The sequence below is a fragment of the Neoarius graeffei genome, chromosome 8 (genome assembly GCF_027579695.1).
Source record: "Neoarius graeffei isolate fNeoGra1 chromosome 8, fNeoGra1.pri, whole genome shotgun sequence".
NCBI lineage: Eukaryota > Metazoa > Chordata > Actinopteri > Siluriformes > Ariidae > Neoarius > Neoarius graeffei.
This window is the reverse complement of record NC_083576.1, coordinates 12919417-12941022: the sequence shown is the minus strand read 5'-3', so window position 1 is coordinate 12941022 and position 21606 is coordinate 12919417. Positions and strand designations below refer to the sequence as shown.

The 21606-nt window shown below is 40.7% G+C and overlaps 1 protein-coding gene across 3 annotated transcripts in view; it reads right to left on the bottom strand.

Annotated features, from left to right (window-relative positions):
• ldb2a (LIM domain binding 2a) overlaps positions 1-21606 on the bottom strand; it is a 194553-nt gene that overhangs the window by 132068 nt on the left and 40879 nt on the right. For all 3 annotated transcript variants that reach the window (XM_060927293.1, XM_060927295.1, XM_060927294.1), the window contains exon 2: positions 8160-8262. In XM_060927293.1, the coding sequence (XP_060783276.1) occupies positions 8160-8262 (103 nt within the window). The remainder of the gene's footprint in view (positions 1-8159; positions 8263-21606) is intronic.

Sequence of the window (21606 nt, the reverse complement as noted above, 5' to 3'; positions counted from 1 at the left end):
ATTTAGTTCGATGGTGTGCAATGTTGTTAGCATATCGCTTATCCTACGTGTAATACGTCACTCTACCCAATGGAGAATGAGCGTCGAATATCTCATCTCATCTCATTATCTCTAGCCGCTTTATCCTGTTCTACAGGGTCGCAGGCAAGCTGGAGCCTATCCCAGCTGACTACGGGTGAAAGGCAGGGTACACCCTGGACAAGTCACCAGGTCATCACAGGGCTGACACATAGACACAGACAACCATTCACACTCACATTCACACCTACGCTCAATTTAGAGTCACCAGTTAAACTAATCTGCATGTCTTTGGACTGTGGGGGAAACCGGAGCACCCGGATGAAACCCATGCAGACACGGGGAGAACATGCAAACCACACAGAAAGGCCCTCGCCGGCCACGGGGCTCGAACCTGGACCTTCTTGCTGTGAGGCGACAGCGCTAACCACTACACCACCGTGCCGCCAGCGTCGAATATGGTTTACGATATTGCACGGTTGTCATGACATACCGTAACATGTCGGAGACGTAAAAATTCCACACTAGCGAGCGACAGATAATTTGTAAACAAACATGGCCACCAGGTTTGCTTCGTTAAAGAAAGATTTTGAGAGAATTTTGAAAGAGAAAGACGTGTTGAACACCTGAAAGGAATGTGTATGTATAATAATAATATTGGCTGGCTGTTTTCGTGGTATATCAGATATATTCCGTTCAGCTACTCCTCTTCGACCCGTTCAATATCATGCTAGCTGAACGGAATATATCTGATATACCACGAAAAAAAAAGCCAGCCAATATTATTTAAATATCCACATGATCACAAACTCTTTAAAACACTGAATACACGCTGTCTAAAAGTCTTAATCACACTATTTTTATGTACATATTATCTTAAACGCTTCATAAAGTAGATTCTTTTTGCACAGACTAAATGAGTACATAGTATATAAAGAAAGCAACGTATGAAGTAATATTCCACTTAGCAAGTGAAACTTTCTTATATATGTACGACAGTGTAGGCCTACTGTACCTAAGACACGTTTGAACTATACATTTTTTATTTTGCAAATTTTCTTTTGAAATCACCTTCACTTTCTAGAATTTCTAACACTTTCTTCCTCCATCTTTTCTGACAGCTGTTCATGCGGCATCACAGGGTAGCAGAGGAAAGCGCCGCTATCTGCCCTCTTCCACATACTTGAGCTCACAGAAGCCCACGATTGGCCAGTGTCACTGTGATTGACAGGGGAAAGAGAATAACACCACTCGCCTACCAGAGAGCACGGCCAAATCTGCTCCTTTGACACCTGGCATTGTCGGGATTTGAACTCGTGATCATGTCGTTTTTCAGAAATTCAGGACAAATTTGGTCATAAACTGCTCATTTTTTAAAATTCGACTTTTTCTATATATGACGTCTGTGATTCCACCCATGTACCCTGTATTCTGGAAATCGCAGGGTCCTTTACAGCCGACACAGTAAACTATATACACGGCTATTTACAGCAAACTGTACAAGATTGCCATTACCTGGCTGCTCCGAAACTTCTGTTTCTTTTAAAGCAAAGCTAAGAAAACAGTTGCTTAACTGCAGCTTGTGCTTGTGTAATAAAAACATGTATTGCTGAATAAATCAGCAGCGCAGAGACTGGGGGGAAGGGACAGGAGGCTGCAAACGAATCAGGGTTTGAATCCCTCTCTCCTTCCAACAAGCAAGCCGTTCTGCACGAATAAGCAAAGGCCCAAGACTCGGCGAGGACAGACAGCACTGCTCAAATCATCAGAGAGAGAGAGAGAGAGAGAGAGAGAGAGAAGGAGAGAGCAAAAGAAAACAGAAAATAAGCCCTGCATTTGGGATGAACCTGAAGATAAAACCGCAAAAGAGCCACTGAGGTGCCACAGAGCTTTGGGACAAACAATGAATTTATTCATAGTTTACTCATCCGGCTTATCAACACCGAAGCCTGACATCTGGAACTGGAGCTATTCGTAGCGTTAGGAATTCACACTGTGGTCCAAAAATCCAAGTCGACGACCAAGAACCAGTTTTGGTCCATGAGTTAAAAATATGTTTCACTTAATTGAATCATTTCAGAGAAATAAAACATTTGGGGGTGTGCTGTTAGAAGAAAATAATCAATAAAATCAGAAAACCTCCTGACTGTTTGTTATAAAGTGCTGACACAGGAGCAGTGTTAATATTGACAAGAATTTTAAATTTAGTTTTAGTCTTAGTCGCTTACCTGGGGGGAAAAACCCCAATAAATAAATAAATAAATAAATAAATAAAATTTTAGTCTTTTTACCTCACCTGGGACGGAGTCCAACCAGGGGGCGAGGTATTGTTTTTGGTGGGGCGTCTTTGTTTCTTTGTTAACGGTATTACGGGAAAACGTCTGGACCAATCTTTACGAAACTTTCAAAATAGACGGGCAAAGTCATTTTTGTTGTGGCTACTGCCTCATATAGAGGCGCTAGCCACTATGTCATCGTGCTGTAAGAATGTAAGACTGTAACAGTCGCACACTGCGCATGCGCATACACGTGTTCCGACTAAAATGGCCGGTGAGTGTATACAATTCGGTTCACCATTCGAAATAAATGGAAATTGCTTTCAGACATGTTTATGCTTATTACAGAGGGAAAGTGCGTTCCACTGAGCTCTAGCGCCGGGCCATTTCCGGGACATAAGAGTTTGGGTCATGGCGACAGCGTGTGTATGTCAGCCTCGATTCAGAGGTTTCAGTTTCGAAAACTGTAAGAGGTAAGAGTAGAATAATATGAAATACAGACACTTGGTATATTTTACTTTTATGATTTTTAAATTGTTCATTTTTGGATTACGCTTCATTTTTGTGGCTACTGCCTCATAGAGGAAATATATATTCTATATTTACTGTATGGACATGGGATCAGAAAACAATTTTATTTATAAGCAGTAGCCGCATGTAACCACAGGGTACCTATTATTTATTTATTTAGTTAAACAAAACTGTTAAATCAAGTCATTTAGAATTGTAGATGTGGATTTTTCTTTGTATTTCTTTCTTTAAAAAACACAGTGAAACATTAGAAATACTATACTCTGGGAGAAAGACGAAAATCTGACTGAAATTTCCCAAAGTATGATCCGATGTAAGCCTGTAAGGCTAAAGCATCCGGAGAATTCAATCCGTCCACAAGTAGCCAGAAATAGCCTTGTTTTCTAGTGGAAATTCACTTACAGTGACGACTGGTCGATGATGACATCATGGCTTGAATCCAGTTAAATATGATAAGTTTTAATCTTGATATATTCTATTACATTTACTGTTATGGAAACATTGGGTATTGTATTACCAAAGCATGGCTATAACCTTTTCTGTAATTTTCTGGATATAAACCTAAACATAGAAGTAAAGCGGATTTACATCATTAATGAAATTTTTCACTATTGAGGTGCACCACATAAACTATTATCAAACTGCCCAATTTTTTGCCTAATACTGGTAAAAGAACAATTTTAGACTGGGTACAGAAAGGTATTCAAAACTTTAATTTCTGAGTAGGGAAATGATAGTCTGGTTAACACCAGACCATATCACAAGTGGGCGGCACGGTGGTGTAGTGGTTAGTGCTGTCGCCTCACAGCAAGAAGGTCCTGGGTTCGAGCCCCGTGGCTGGCGAGGGCCTTTCTGTGTGGAGTTTGCATGTTCTCCCCGTGTCCGCGTGGGTTTCCTCCGGGTGCTCCGGTTTCCCCCACAGTCCAAAGACATGCAGGTTAGGTTAACTGGTGACTCTAAATTGACCGTAGGTGTGAATGTGAGTGTGAATGGTTGTCTGTGTCTATGTGTCAGCCCTGTGATGACCTGGCGACTTGTCCAGGGTGTACCCCGCCTTTTGCCCGTAGTCAGCTGGGATAGGCTCCAGCTTGCCTGCGACCCTGTAGAAGGATAAAGCGGCTAGAGATAATGAGATGAGATAAGATATCACAAGTGAAATATGGTCTGGAATCCGCCTATTGAATTTCTCGTAGGGGAGGTGTGGTTTACGATTGTCAACGGCCGTTTATTGGACGTTGCGAATGTCTATCATTTGGCGTATACGTAGCCCATGGCCAATCATGGCAGTTGTACCCGGTGACGTAGTTAGAGCGACGAAGAAGATGAAGAGGCGAAGAAGAGAAGGAAAGAGAAAGAGAAGGCAAAACAAAAATAGGAAAACAATGGCACCGAACGATTACTGCCGTTTGTGCAAGACAAAGCTTGATCGAAAGTTTGGTTCGTATCGCTCGCCGCCATGTTAAATGTGATCCGTAAACAGTCCCAAATAAACTACAAGCTTCTGTTTGTCGAGTAGTACGCGTCACCGTCTTTCCACCCCTCCCCACTCTCTGATTGGCTCCCTAACTCAGGCGAGCCTTTAGACCATAGTTTCCATGCTGTCTTTTCAGATCGGAACGATTGTGCAAAGCAGCATGGGATTTCCCAGGCTAGGGAAATGATGCACCCTAATATACATCACTCATCACTGTTAGATGACTCGCTTGTAGCTAACAAAAGTCAAACTTGGAGGCGTCCATCATGTTTCTTTCTGCTTCACAAGTTGATGAATACCACATACCACACATGCACACACACCTAACACAGTGTTAACTCCCATCTCTTAATAACCAACACCTGATATTAGTAAAAGTAATGCATGGTCACGGTCATGTACAGTATTATCCTTCTTACTGAGTTCAGCCAGTAAGAAAACACTTTCTGGACTTGTCAAAATGATTTCCCGACTCGAAGACATTTTCATTGACTGATAACCCATACCAGCAAATTTAAAAAAAAAAAAAAAAAAACTGAAAAAAAAATGCATTTTCACATTCAGTGGTACCTTACATACTGTATATTCATTATTTATATAAAGCACTATTTGCTACTGCGGGTCAGCTAGTACATACTGTTAATACTCGTTATATCTCGGAAAAGTTAAGTGTTACAAAAACAAATTTTTATATCTGAGCAGCGTATTCCATAAGAGAGCACTTTTCAGATTAAAAAAAAGAAAACATAAGGGGTGTTCGCATGGCACATATTTGCATCGATGCTGCACCGATGTATTTTGTTGCGATATATCTTACACCGGTGTAAATTTTGTGGAGCGTTCACACGTCACAAACCTGCTTACTAGAGAGAAGCGTGTTAGCACCGGTGCAGCCCCACTTGCGTTCACACGGCAGTTTTTGCGACCGTGCTATACGATAGTAATAATGCGGAAATGAAATATGCGCATGCGTGAAAATGTACTTCCTTTTCCCGGTTGTCATGGCATCACCAAGCGCCGGGAAAACAACGTGGATGAAGACACCAGTGTTGCCAGATACTGCTGCAGCCTAAAATATGTTCAAATCTGCCAAAATGCACTTAAAACCGCCCAATCTGGCAACACTGGAAGACACGCCATTCTGTTGTTGTTGATATTCGCCATTTTGGAAGCGCAAAATACCAGGATGCAAATTATGCAATGTCCGTATGTAATCAACTCTCCTCACGTGTAGCGAGTCTACCCCTGTAGCGTTCAGACGTCCCATTTTATATCGGTGCTGCCCCGCAAACTAGCATTTACTCCGGAGTAAATTTCTTAAACCGCCTCCCGAGCAGGGTTAGATTTGCACCGGTTTAAGCAGCTTTCAGGGGCGACACCGGTATAACTTTGTACCGTGGGGCAGCCCCGGTGCTACACCGGAGTAAAAGTTGCCATGTGAACACCCCTATAGTGAAGGCTACTGGGTTTTGGCGCAAAATGAAGAAGCGAGTGTGGCAAAGTGTCCAGAAGAACTGTGGCTGGTTCTGGAAGATGCTCAGTAAAACCTACAGCTCATTTCCTTATCAAACTGCACTCTCTGTACCTGAGACTGCTATTTTTTTTTAAAGCAAAAGGAATTTCGTCTCACACCAAACACTGACTTTGTTTCATTTATTATGGCTTACTGATCACTGTTTATGGTATTTTTTTAGCACTGAAACATTTCATTTCATTATTTTAAGCCATTTTTGGTCTGTAGCATCTCTTGACATGTGCATAAGACTTTTGCACAGAACTGTAAATGTGTACAAAAGTTCCTACAATGTTTTGGAAGCACCTTTAGTGTGCACTATTTCACATACGTACCGGTATACTGTCCTGTGTGCTTATTGCATTATGATGCACTTCTTCCCATCGCAATTGTTGCCCAATTTGCACTATACAGCATAATCATGCACAGAGCCACTGTGTTGCCTTATGTGTTGCACCATGGTCCTGATTATCATCGTGGCCTTGATACTTGGTCTCACTATATGTGAATGGGGAGCCCATTAAATACAATTCAATGCCTTGCTCAATTCAATTCAACTCATTTCAATCATTTATTACCATTTCAACCTTCAGTAGTTGATTGGTACACACATACAGTGGTGCTTGAAAGTTTGTGAACCCTTTAGAATTTCCTATATTTCTGCATAAATATGACCTAAAACATAATCATATTTTCACACAAGTCCTAAAAGTAGATAAAGAGAACCCAGTTAAACAAATGAGATGAAAATATTATACTTGGTCATTTATTTATTGAGGAAAATGATACAATATTACATATCTGTGAGTGGCAAAAGTATGTGAACCTCTAGGATTAGCAGTTAATTTGAAGGTGAAATTAGAGTCAGGTGTTTTCATTCAATGGGATGACAATCAGGTGTGAGTGGGCACCCTGTTTTATTTAAAGAACAGGGATCTATCAAAGTCTGATCTTCACAACACGTTTGTGGAAGTGTATCATGACACGGACAAAGGAGATTTCTGAGGACCTCAGAAAAAGCGTTGTTGATGCTCATCAGGCTGGAAAAGGTTACAAAACCATCTCTAAAGAGTTTGGACTCCACCAATCCACAGTCAGACAGATTGTGTACAAATGGAGGAAATTCAAGACCATTGTTACCCTCCCCAGGAGTGGTCGACCAACAAAGATCACTCCAAGAGCAAGGCGCGTAATAGTTGGCGAGGTCACAAAGGACCCCAAGGTAACTTCTAAGCAACTGAAGACCTCTCTCACATTAACATTAGCCAATGTTCATGAGTCCACCATCAGGAGAACACTGAACAACAATGGTGTGCATGGCAGGGTTGCAAGGAGAAAGCCACTGCTCTCCAAAAAGAACACTGCTGCTCATCTGCAGTTTGCTAAAGATCATGTGGACAAGCCAGAAGGCTATTGGAAAATGTTTTGTGGACAAATGAGATCAAAATAGAACGTTTTGGTTTAAATGAGAAGCGTTATGTTTGGAGAAAGGAAAGCACTGCATTCCAACATAAGAACCTTATCCCATCTGTGAAACATGGTGGTGGTAGTATCATGGTTTGGGCCTGTTTTGCTGCATCTGGGCCAGGATGATTTGCCATCATTGTTGGAACAAGGAATTCTGAATTATACCAGCAAATTCTAAAGGAAAATGTCAGGACATCTGTACATGAACTAAATCTCAAGAGAAGGTGAGTCATGCAGCAAGACAGCAACCCTAAGCATACAAGTCGTTCTACCAAAGAATGATTAAAGAAGAATAAAGTTAATGTTTTGGAATGGCCAAGTCAAAGTCCTGACCTTAATCCAATTGAAATGTTGTGGAAGGACCTGAAGTGAGCAGTTCATGTGAGGAAACCCACCAACATCCCAGAGTTGAAGCTGTTCTGTACAGAGGAACAGGCTAAAATTCTTCCAAGCCGGTGTGCAGGACTGATCAACAGTTACCACAAATGTTTAGTTGCAGTTATTGCTGCACAAGGGGGTCACACCAGATACTGAACGCAAAGGTTCACATACTTTTGCCACTCACAGATATGTAATATTGGATCATTTTCCTCAATAAATAAATGACCAAGTATAATATTTTTATCTCATTTGTTTAACTGGGTTCTCTTTATCTACTTTTAGGACTTGTGTGAAAATCCGATGATGTTTTAGGTCATATTTATGCAGAAATATAGAAAATTCTAAAGGGTTCACAAACTTTCAAGCACCACTGTACTACACACCATAAGGATATAGACAGTAGAGCAGTACCATGTCGTCATGCCATGGCACCATTCCCAATAACCAAGAAAGCGTACAGCAGGTGATCAGTGCTTTATAAACTGAACTGATTACTTACTGTATCTCTTTGGTCCATCCTCGAGGCAGAAGGAGAGGGTCAGCGTGGCATCTTCCTCAAAGAACTCAGTAGCGAAAGCATCCCACCACAGATTGTCGCTCTCCTGAGAGGGAAACGCAGTTAATTAACGAGAGCTAATTACTCCAAGATGACCTACTCTTCAACAACAAATGGTTACAGAAAAGAAAAAGAAGCAGTCAGATCTCAGTCAAGACGATATAAAATGCTTTGATAAGGGTTTCTGAATGACCTAATTGGTCACCGTTTTGGATGAACAGAACCATCTACATTAGTCACATATAAGATAATTCAGTTATATGGATTCAAAACATGGGTGGCACAGTGGTGTAGTGGTTAGCACTGTCGCCTCACAGCAAGAAGGTTATGGGTTCGAGCCCAACAGCCGACGAGGGCCTTTCTGTGTGGAGTTTGCATGTTCTCCCCGTGTCTGTGCAGGCTTGCTCCGGTTTCCCCCACAGTCCAAAGACATGCAGGTTAGGCTAACTGGTGGCTCTAAATTGACCGTAGGTGTGAATCTGAGTTTGTGTGAATGGTTGTTTGTCTCTATGTGTCAGCCCTGCGATGACCTGATGACTTGTCCAGGGTGTACCCCGCCTCTCGCCCATAGTCAGCTGGGATAGGCTCTAGCTTGCCCGCGACCCTGTACAGGATAAGCGGCTACGGATAATGGATGGATGGATTCAAAACATATTTAACAGCAGGGGTAAGGGGTGGAACAAGCCAAAAGTTTAGGCTTTTTTTCATTCTTATAGCATCATAACAACCACAAACCTTTCAGAAATTTTGTTCTGTATCAATTGGATGGAGTCTCACATCATTGCCTGTGTGCATAAAACCATTTGAAGCACTGTGAATAGCTAAAATGCTCTCATTAAAAAAAATTACATTAACAGACATAGTTTACAAAAGCAGATACCAAAAGATCTCAGATACATCAAGAAGATTAGGCTGGAATCAAGAAACTGCTATCGCATTTAGTGCAAAAGATTAACTTTCATTTGAATACGATTCCTTCACTCAACCTGTAATCATGTGCCCCATTTTTACATCGGTTCCATGACCGGTTCTGACTGACAGGACTCTGATTTCTACTGACATTGTTTTGACGGCTCTTGCAGGATCACAGGCTCTGGCAGATGTCAACTATTAGCACTGCTGGCTTTCTGTATCATCACGGCCTGATGAAGCTGACCTCTGAGACTACAAGATCACTGTGACCCCGAGGCCCAGGAAACAAGAGAAGTGTAGCTCATCTGCTGCTGGTTAAAATGGAGAATCAATTCTTGAGAACTTAACTGAAGAGCAACAAGACCAGAAGAACGTGACTGAAAAAAAAAGAAAATGTGTATGGCGAGCAAGGGTGAAGAAAAACAAGGACTGGAGAACATGACAGAAGAAGGAGAATGCCTGAAGACCACAACTAAGCAAGAATATAGGCTGGAGACTGAACAATGACATTTTGAAGAAATTACTTTTGGAGAACAGGACTAAACAACATCAAGGTCAGAAGAACATGGCTTAAATAGAATATAGCTGAAAAGCGTGAACTAAGTAGTATAAGGTCTAGAACATGACTGAAAAAAAACCAAGGTCTGAACAACATGAATGAACAAGAATAAGGCCAGGATGAAAAATAACAGGTTTGGAGAACGTGGCTGAACAAGAACAAAGGTTTAGAGCTCACAACTACACAAAAAACAGGCTAAAAAAAGAACAAGCTCAGACAACATGAACAAGAACTGGCAGACAAGGATTTGGTCTGGACAATCAAAATGGTCTGGGGAACATGGTTGAACAAGAACAACTCAGGAGAGCAAGTCGAGAATAAGAACAATGTTTTGAGATTATTACTAGAACAGGTTAAAAAAGATGTCTGCACTAGAATAAGTCATTGAGAAAAAAGCCTGGAGGACCCTGTTTTTGGTTGAACAAGAACTGAAGATCGTGACATAAGAAGAATGAGGCCTGGAGAACATGACTGAGAAAGAATAAGAACTTCACAACATGGCATAAGAAGAACAAGGCCTGGAGAACATGACTGAGAAAGAATGAGAACTTGAGAGCATGATAGAGGGGGTACAAAAACTGGAGAACATGACTAAGTAAGAATGACCTCTGGTGAACATGACAGAAGAAGAATAAGGACCTGATGGTTGAAGAAAAAGGCCTGCATAATGAATCAAGAATCAAGACTGGAAAACACAATGAAAGAAGAACATGGATGAGCATGGACAGGACTTCCATCAGGATGGAAGAAGGTATGGAAAACACGAGAGATGAAGAACCTGGTGGAAGAAGAACAAGGTCTGGAGAACAACACGAAGCAGCAATGAGTGGAGAACAACGACAAGATCTGAAAATGATGGATTTCAAAAATTGGAGAATAAAATTAAACCACAGCAAGGTCTAGAGAGCATGGCTTATTGAGAATGAGGTCTGGAACATGACTCAGGAAAACAACAAGGATGACAAAACCAAGGCCACTGGAATATTAGTACAAAATAACACATCTGGAGAACATAGCTGAATAAGAATGCAGTCTCGATTCAAGTCACGCCAATTTATTTGCATAGCGCTTTTAACAACCGACATTAATACAAAGCAGCTTTACAGAAAAATAAAGACTTTAAACATATGAACTAATAATTTTACCCCTAATAAACATATTTATCCCTGATGAGCAAGCCTGAGGTGATGGAAAAACTCCCTCAGATGACATGAGGAAGAAACCTTGAGAGGAACCAGACTCAAAAGGGAACCCATCCTCATTTGGGTGATAACAGATAGCATTAACTGCTTCTATAACTGTGACCTACATAGTCACAAAGTACAGCTTTGTAACCAGGAAATTCATTATAGTTTTAGCATGAAGTCTATTTTGTTGACGTTATCAGCTGTTCATTGATGGCGACTTGAATACAAAACTGTTAATGACAACTGCAGTCCTAAAGTTATTATGGCAGTTGTAGCCCTCAGCCATCGTAGAAAAACTGTACGTGTCCAGAGCGTCTTCTAAGTGTATCTTTAAACTGTCCATACGGGGCCGTCCTCCACAGGAGTGATGTGATAAGAACTCCAGCCAGAAGTAGGGCATGAGGATGGATCAAGCAAGTCCAGTAAAAGGTCTGGAGAACATGGTTCAACAAAGACAGGGAGTGGAAGGAACAAGGAATGATGGAAGAAGAACAAAGCATGGACAAGAGCCAGGTCTGAAAAACATGGATAAACAAGAACAAGACCTAAAAAACACACCTAAACTAGAATTAGGTCTGGGGAACATTGTTCAGAAAGAACAAGGCTCTTTCCTGTGCTCTGTTGAAGAATGAAGGTCACTCTGCACACTCTTTAGTTGGTAGTCAGCATGGCACCGACAACACATACAAGTATACACTCAGACATACACAAATCGGTCACACGTGCACATCTGGCTAACCCGAAATCTGAAGACAAGCAGATGTGTGTGTCTGATTCTTTTATTCTGTACATGTACTGGTGTGTGGTGTGATTAAAGGTAGGATTTGGAATAGGAATGGACGATATGGCAAAAATATGGCAAAAAATATCATATAATAATTCTCAAAGACATTTCATCCATCCATCCATTCATCCATCCATCCATCTATCCATCCATCCATCCATCCATCCTGCTTATCTGTCAGGGTCACGGGGGAAGCTAGAGCCAATCCCAGCTGACTTTGTTTGAGAGGCACAAACAAAGCCACCAAGATTATCTTGGATCATCCCCTAAAGTCCTCAGCAACTGATGTACATAAGGAACTCAAATGGAAAGAATTCATTCAACGCAGACTCTACCACCGATGTCTGCACATCTTCAAACATAAGAACAACTTATCGTCAAATCTAAAGTTGACTAAGTTGAATGAACATGGTTATGACACAAGACATGGAAGCGAGTTTTAGCTGCCAACTGCAAAAACGAATTGGGGAAAACTAAGGATATCGTAGCAAGCCATTTACATTCTTACATTATTACAATGTTAATTGTTTTTATCAATTGGTTTCAATTAGTTTAAATATTTCGCTTTTAAACTTTCTCAGTCTTGTAACATGTAATTAGTTTTTACAGGACCTTCATGAAAATCACTGGTGAAGAAGCATCCTGTTAAAATATCTCATCTCATCTCATTATCTGTAGCCGCTTTATCCTGTTCTACAGGGTCGCAGGCAAGCTGGAGCCTATCCCAGCTGACTACGGGCGAAAGGCGGGGTACACCCTGGACAAGTCGCCAGGTCATCACAGGGCTGACACATAGACACAGACAACCATTCACACTCACATTCACACCTACGCTCAATTTAGAGTCACCAGTTAACCTAACCTGCATGTCTTTGGGGGAAACCGGAGCACCCAGAGGAAACCCACGCGGACACAGGGAGAACATGCAAACTCCACACAGAAAGGCCCTCGCCGGCCGCGGGGCTCGAACCCAGACCTTCTTGCTGTGAGGCGACAGTGCAAAACACTACACCACCGTGCCGCCCTCTGTTAAAATATCATTAAATAAAATAAAAACAAGAAGACAGAGTCATCTATATCCGCCACCCTACCAACTATATACCAAGTTTCAATATATTATTTGTCACATTTTTCAAGTTCTGCTGCAGGAAACCAACCCTACCTCTTTACACTGACCCCAGCAGCCCATAGCATAAGCCCGCCAGACCTTTGGTCCAGGTGAGCTAAAAATTTAAATTTCTTACATTTCTGAGTATCAAAAGGCACATATACATTACTTAATCAACACATATACCAACTTTCAACACCATACCACTCATAGTTTTCAAGTTCTGCTCTGGAAACAAAACCTACCGCTAAGACTAACCTGAGAGACTAAGTCTGAAATTGGTTCCATGGAAACATGAAAATTTTAAATTTCTCGGTATGAAAAGGCACATCTATATCACCTTGTTAACATGTATACCAAGTTTCAAATCCGTATCATGAATAGTTTTGGATATATGCTCCGGAAATGAACACTGCTCTTAGAAACTAAGTCAAAATCTATTTTGTATATAAAAATTTGAAAAATACTTCTTCTTTTTTTTTTCCAAAATCCAAAATAGTAACACCAGTTCACATGTTGTTTGATATGTATACAAAGTTTCATGAATATATCTTCAGTGGTTTTAAAGATATGGCCCGGAAACGAAAACGTGGCCGGACGGACAGATGGACGGATGGAATCCGTTTCTATATCCCCCACCAAACTTCGTTTGGACGGGGGATAATAAATAGAGGTGGGGTACACCCTGGGGGATATACATAACAATAAATCGGTTTGTGAGCAAATCATCAGCTAAACAGTAGTACTGAATTTAAAAAAAAAAGTTTGTCAAATTTAATGTCTAGAATAACACATTTGGTATGCTGAATATTTTTTTTTAATTAACATTTTTATTTACAATAAAATAAAAAACACTGAAAATGTAAAAAAAAAATCTGTAATTAAAAAACTATATATATATATATATATATATATATCTCATCTCATCTCATTATCTCTAGCCGCTTTATCCTTCTACAGGGTCGCAGGCAATATATATATATATATATATATATATATATATATATATATATATATATATTTTACAACTACATTTTAACATCAGACTATCTGCTTCCAATCTGTTTGTATTTTGTCTTACTTCATCACAATACCGATATTATATCATCATATCATCCAACCCTAATTTGGCCTGGGATATCACATCTGATCTCATAAAAAAACCTCTCTCTCTCTTTCTCTCTCGCTCGCTCTCTGTATCTTCCTTTCTTGGTCTAACAAGACCTGGCACAGATTCAAACTCGATGTCAACTCTCACTCTATCTGTCTCTCTGTTGGACGGTTTCTGGGAGTCTGTCCTCTTCCAAACACTAAAAGCGAACATCTCACAGCCTGTCACACAGAGCACTGTCTTCCCCCAAAACTCCTCATACGTCAAACTGTCTGAAGAACCGCTTTCAAATCTGCATCTCGATCCCACCAGATTGCACTGACTCTGCAAAGTCAGCTTATTCCTCTGCAAGCTTCCCCTGATCAGGCTCGACTTCCAGTCTGCCCCATTAGCTGAGGTTAATACATTTACAATACAGTTATACTTTGATTATTAATGATGATGCTGTTCTGCGTTTGGCATGGAGTTACGAGTGCGTTTGCTATAGAGGGAAATCTGATAGGCCGTTGCGATTTTCGTGACTTTTCATGTCTCAACGTGGACGTTATCACGACTTATCTGAGACCTGAATTGAGTTTTTAGTACAATCTTCAATCTGCCCCTTTGAGAAAACCCTTAAAGGTTCTATGTAATGCCCTACATCAGAGGCATTTTCCAACTGAAAAACATGAACAATATTTGAAGAATTATCTTTTTACAGTAAGAAATTAGGGCAGCATGGTGGTGTAGTGGTTAGCGCTGTCGCCTCACAGCAAGAAGGTCCTGGGTTCGAGCCCCGGGGCCGGCGAGGGCCTTTCTGTGTGGAGTTTGCATGTTCTCCCCGTGTCCGCGTGGGTTTCCTCCGGGTGCTCCGGTTTCCCCCACAGTCCAAAGACATGCAGGTTAGGTTAACTGGTGACTCTAAATTGAGCGTAGGTGTGAATGGTTGTCTGTGTCTATGTGTCAGCCCTGTGATGACCTGGCGACTTGTCCAGGGTGTACCCCGCCTTTCGCCCGTAGTCAGCTGGGATAGGCTCCAGCTTGCCTGCGACCCTGTAGAACAGGATAAAGCGGCTAGAGATAATGAGATGAGATGAGTAAGAAATTAGTTCTCACTTTGGTTATCAGTATCGTTCACATCAGTCTCTGTCTCATCACCTGAGAGAAAAGTCACAGCATTTAAACACAAGCCTCATCATCGTCACTTAATAACGAGGCCGTCAATGACGCCGTAGCTCACTCCGGCCCCGTCCAGTCCAGAAGGAACAATCTAAAGTGGGCCACCTTGCGCAATAAATGTTGCAAGCTATATACACTACGTATATACAAGCTATATATACAGTAGAAGCTATATACACCCTAGGAATACCAACCTATTTGCCAGAAAGAATCCAAAATGGCGAGAAATTGACCTGGAAGAAGCGATTTTTGTTGAACTGCTTGTTCGGGCTTAATTAGTCCATGACTTCATTAATAATTGTAGTTAAGCAAATCTGGGTAGAAGTTATATGCACCCTAGGTACCCCTACCTTCATGCCAGAAAGAATCAAAATCAGTGAAGAACTGAGGGAGAAGAAGTGATTTGTGTGGAAACCGCTTGTTAGGGCTTAATTACTCCATATCTTCATTATTAATCACAATTATGCAAATTTGGGTAGAAACTATATGCACCCCGGACAGACCTACCTTCCTGCCAAAAAGAATAAAAATCGGTGAAGAATTGAGGGAGAAGAAGCAATTTGTGTGGAAACTGCTCGTTAGGGCTTAATTACTCCATATCTTCATTATTAATCACAATTATGCAAATTTGGGTAGAAACTATATGCACCCCAGACAGACCTACCTTCCTGCCAAAGAGAATAAAAATCGGTGAAGAACTGGGAGAGAAGAAGTGATTTTCGTGAAATGTGGACGACACCAGATGGACCACGGACAACACATGATGGCATAAGCTCATCACCTGTCGGCCAGATGAGCTAATAATAACTGATTCATTCCCTCAGATCTGTTTTGTTGACTACATTTCTTGTTATTAATGCCTTTTATTTGGTGATTTAAAACATTTTAATACTTTGTCCACTGCCATTTGTACAGAGTGCGCTCCCTGTTTGATTGATGATGTGGCGCTGGACATTTATTACCTCTGCCAACTTTGTTGGAGGAGGTTATGTTTTCGCTTCCATTTTTTTTTTGTCTTTTCCCAACGTAACTCAAAAAATAGTGAATGGATTTTGATGAAATTTTGAGGGAAGGTGGGCCATGGACCAAGAAACAATTGATTAGATTTTGATCCAAATATTACATTACATTAATGGCATTTAGCAGACGCTCTTATCCAGAGCGATGCACAACATACCCACAGGAGCCTGGGGAGCAGTTGGGGGTTAGATGCCTTGCTCAAGGGCACTTCAGCCATTCCTGCTAGTCCAGGGAATCAAACTGGCAACCTTTGGGTCCCAGTGTTGCTTCTCTAACTATTAGTGTGTATACAGATGTATACTTATGTATACAGAGCCAGAATTATTTTTATTTATTTATTTTTTTTACTGTTCCCAGTGTAACTCAAAAAGTAGTGAACGAATTTTGATGAAATTTTGAGGAAAGGTGAGCCACGGCCCAAGAAACAATTGATTAGATTTTGATGTTAATCTGAATATGCGGCTTGGCGGAGGTATACGCTCTACCGAGTGCCCTTCGAGTTTCATTATGCCATGTAATTATCTCAAAGCCTGATCAAATTGTGAGAAGCTAGCAAATCATCTTTTAGTCACCTTTAAGCAGACTGACTGGTTTTATCACTGTTTGTGAAACTGTCTCCTGGCTCCTGTGATCTTTGCAGGTAGAAGTCAAGAGATGGTGAGAAAGTAGACGAAATGAAAACATTTCTGAGTCATTTTGGGGAAAATATACTTATATTTTCTTCAGGCTGAGGTGTGTAGGCATATTACAGGCTGAAAAACTCAAACAAACAAAAAAAAGATTGTTTGCCTTTTATTCCTCTTTGAATTCAGCCACAGGGACATCTGACAAGTTTAACTGAAAACGCAATGTAGTCTCACTATCATGTGAAAGAATTCATACGATCTATCAAATAGGAAGCACAAGAAATGGTAAAGATTGTGGTAATGAGATGTGCCACAGGATTTTCGACTTCCTTCATCTCAAAAATTATACTCACTCTTTGAACTCTTGAAAACTATCTCCGAAATTTGGGGCTTAAAAGTTACATGACAAGAATAACTCAAAACCCCTTGGTGCAACCTCTCAGCCAGTTCTTTGGATCCTGAAACCAGTGAAAAAGGAAATCCCTCATCTATCTATCTACAGTGGTGCTTGAAAGTTTGTGAACCCTTTAGAATTCTCAATATTTCTGCATAAATATGACCTAAAACATCATCAGATTTTCACACAAGTCTTAAAGTAGATCAAGAGAACCCAGTTAAACAAATGAGACACAAATATTACACTTGGTCATTTATTTATTGAGGAAAATGATCTAATATTACAGATCTGTGAGTGGCAAAAGTATGTGAAGCTTCGCTTTCAGTATCTGGTGTGACCCCCTTGTGCAGCAATAACTGCAACTAAACGTTTGCGGTAACTGTTGATCAGTCCTGCACACCGGCTTGGAGGAATTTTAGCCCATTCCTCCGTACAGAACAGCTTCAACTCTGGGATGTTGGTGGGTTTCTTCACATGAACTGCTCACTTCAGGTCCTTCCACAACAGTTCCATTGGATCAAGTTCAGGACTTTGACTTGGCCATTCCAAAACATTAACTTTATTCTTCTTTAACCATTCTTTGGTAGAACGACTTGTGTGCTTAGGGTCGTTGTTTTGCTGCATGACCCACCTTCTCTTGAGATTCAGTTCATGGACAGATGTCCTGACATTTTCCTTTAGAATTCGCTGGTATATTTCAGAATTCATTGTTCCATCAGTGATGGCAAGCCATCCTGGCCCAGATGCAGCAAAACAGGTCCAAACCATGATACTACCACCACCATGTTTCACAGATGGGATAAGGTTCTTATGCTGGAATGCAGTATTTTCCTTTCTCCAAACATAATGCTTCTTAAACCAAAAAGTTCTATTTTGGTCTCATCCGTCCACAAAACATTTTTCCAATAGCCTTCTGGCTTGTCCACATGATCTTTAGCAAACTGCAGATGAGCAGCAATGTTCTTTTTGGAGAGCAGTGGCTTTCTCCTTGCAACCCTTCCATGCACACCATTGTTGTTCAGTGTTCTCCTGATGATGGACTCATGAACATTAACATTAGCCAATGTGAGAGAGGCCTTCAGTTGCTTAGAAGTTACCCAGGGGTCCTTTGTGACCTCGCCAACTATTACACGCCTTGCTCTTGGAATGATCTTTGTTGGTCGACCACTCCTGGGGAGGGTAACAATGGTCTTGAATTTCCTCCATTTGTACACAGTCTGTGTGACTGTGGATTGGTGGAGTCCAAACTCTTTAGAGATGGTTTTGTAACCTTTTCCAGCCTGATGAGCATCAACAACACTTTTTCTGAGGTCCTCAGAAATCTCCTTTGTTCATGCCATGATACACTTCCACAAACATGTGTTGTGAAGATCAGACTTTGATAGATCCCTGTTCTTTAAATAAAACAGGGTGCCCACTCACACCTGATTGTCATCCCATTGATTGAAAACACCTGACTCTAATTTCACCTTCCAATTAACTGCTAATCCTAGAGGTTCACATACTTTTGCCACTCTCAGATCTATAATATTGGATCCTTTTCCTCAATAAATAAATGACCAAGTATCATATTTTTGTCTCATTTGTTTAACTGGGTTCTCTTTATCTACTTTTAGGACTTGTGTGAAAATCTGATAATATTTTAGGTCATACTTATGCAGAAATATAGAAAATTCTAAAGGGTTCACAAACTTTCAAGCACCAATCTATCGATCTATCGATCTATCTAACAGTGCTGTGTGAATTGCAGAGCTTTGCTGCGGCCTTACAGCTCGATATCGCTTTGGAGCTCCATTGACGTGAGCACTTGAGCTGCGCCACTTCAGCCCAGAGCTGGTGTCAGCAGGTGGAGAGAATACACGCCGAGAGCTCATTGAGCCCCTCAGAACAGACTTGTTTCCAATACTGGGGTCAACACACATACACACCAATCCACACACACACACACATACATGGTGCTGGTCAGCTCGTGATCCCATCTAGAAAACTAATAGATGTGAAAACTGAGCTACATTACATAGCACTCAAGTCTGAAAAAAATGTATTCATGACAGGAATAAAAAAAACACAAAACGTATTTTGCATTCGTGAGTCGTGGTGCTAATGGTGCGAACATCGCAAAAACAAACAAAACAAAAAATAACGTATAGACTTGTATAAATGTATGTATGGAAATGTATGCACCTGAAAATCCAAAAATTGCACTTCACAGATCAAGATAACAAGGTAAAATACCACAAACATTAATTACATTCCTCCATCCTGGCCCTAATTACTCTGTTATACCTTAATTGCTACAGGATTTTAATGGCCTCGGACGGCGGGGTCGGTATCTGGCTGAAACTGGGAATTAAAGGATTCCATTTATCTGAGAGATAATCGACGCTGTCACAATCAATGGCCAATCTGATCAGGCATTTGCACCAATTAACACTATTTAATGGCTCAGCAGCCCCTGGGAACAATATCAATACAGCTCCGGCTGCTGCAGCTAAAACACACTACACAAAGTCTATTTTGCTTTATATTCAGTATCCCACACACAAAAAATATCTGATTAACCCCTTAACATCTCAGCTTATTATTCAATTATTCATTTTAAAGCATATTATTCAATAAGGAAAGTCAAAAACTGAAAAGGTACGCAGTTCTCAGAGTCAGAAGTAGAAAACTGGAGTTTTTGGGGCTAATGTCACTCTGTTAAAGAATATTTAACAGTCATTCCACGAAATCGAGTCGTACCGAAACCGAGTTGGCTATCTATGGAATCAATTTTGTGCCAAAATGTTCATACAATACTTTTGAAAAATCAAACAAAAACGACAAATCAAAATACACAAAAATAAAAAAAGTCAATTTTTTTAGACTGGCAAACAAATTATTTGTGTAATCGTGCAAAATATCAGTCTATTACTCTTCAGAAAGCTTTTATTTTTGTTCCGCGTCTTTCTCAGTTTTGTTTGACGTCATTTATTTTGGTTGCGATTCCAGCTTTCTCGTTTGCGCTCCCTGACTTTTTGCTTGCAGTTTTGGCACAAACCTCACGTGTGGGTGGGCTGTCCAGGAATGCATTCCCATTGGCTAACTTGTGTTTGACTGACAGCTGCGCTCAGCCATTCCCTACTCGGATTCTGGCGGACTGTTTGACGAGTGACCGATCCATTGACGGTACACAAGGTTCGAGTGGACTTCAGTGGCGACTATGATATTGAATTTACACTTTGTTGAATTAATTCAGTATCATAGTCACCACTGAAGTCCACTCGATCCTTATTTACCGTCAATGGATCGGTCACTCGTCAAACAGTCCGCCAGAATCCGAGTAGGGAATGGCTGAGCGCAGCTGTCAGTCAAACACAAGTTAGCCAATGGGAATGCATTCCTGGACAGCCCACCCACACGTCAAGTTTGTGCCAAAACTGCAAGCGAAAAGTCAGGGAGCGCAAACGAGAAAGCTGGAATCGCAACCAAAATAAATGACGTCAAACAAAACTGAGAAAGACGCGGAACAAAAATAAAAGGTTTCTCAAGAGTAATAGACTGATATTTTGCACGATTACACGAATAATTTGTTTGCCAGTCTAAAAAAATTGACTTTTTTTTCTTTTTGTGTATTTTGATTTGTCGTTTTTGTTTGATATTTCAAAAGTATTGTACGAACATTTTGGCACAAAATTGATTCCATAGCTATCAGCCATGTACGACGAGATTGAGTGGAATAACTGTTTTATTCTATCCATATTCACTGGATTTTGAGAAACAGAGCATTTTTATTTTCATTTTTTGCAAATTTGATAAATAAAAACTTTATACAAAACGTCCGACAAAATAATTTCCGCTTAGAATGTAAACAAACCAGCGAAATGACAGGAGCAATTTGTGAAAAATGCTATCATAATAATTCTTGAAAAATAAAAAAAGATGCGTTCTTACCATCCAATGCTTTTATTCCATATTTTGTTGCTTTTTTGTATTATTACCTCGCCCGGGACGGAGTCCACCAGGGGGTGAGGTATTGTTTTCGGTCGGGTTTCTTTGTTTTTTTGTTCACAATATTACAGGAAAATGACTGGATCAATCTTCATGAAACTTTCAGGATAGATGGGCATTGGTCTCAAACAGAACCTCCAACATTTTGAGGGTCATCTGGTCAAGGTCACCAAAAAGGTCAAAATCGTTTTTGTTGTGGCTACTGCCTCAAATGCAGGTGCTAGCCACTACGTCATCATGCTGTAAGAATATAAGAGTGTAACATTCGCGCACTGCGCATACACGTGTTCCGATTAAAATGGCTGGTGAGTGTATACAATTCGGTTCACCATTAGAAATAAATGGACTAGACTAGAGAAATCGCTTTCAGACATGTTTATGCTTATTACAGAGGGAAAGCGTGTTCCACTGAGCTCTAGCGCCGGGCCATTTCCGGGAAATAAGAGTTTGGGTCATGGTGACAGCGTGTGTATGTCAGCCTCGGTTCGGAGGTTTCAGTTTTGAAAACTGTAAGAGGTAAGAGTAGAATAATATAAAG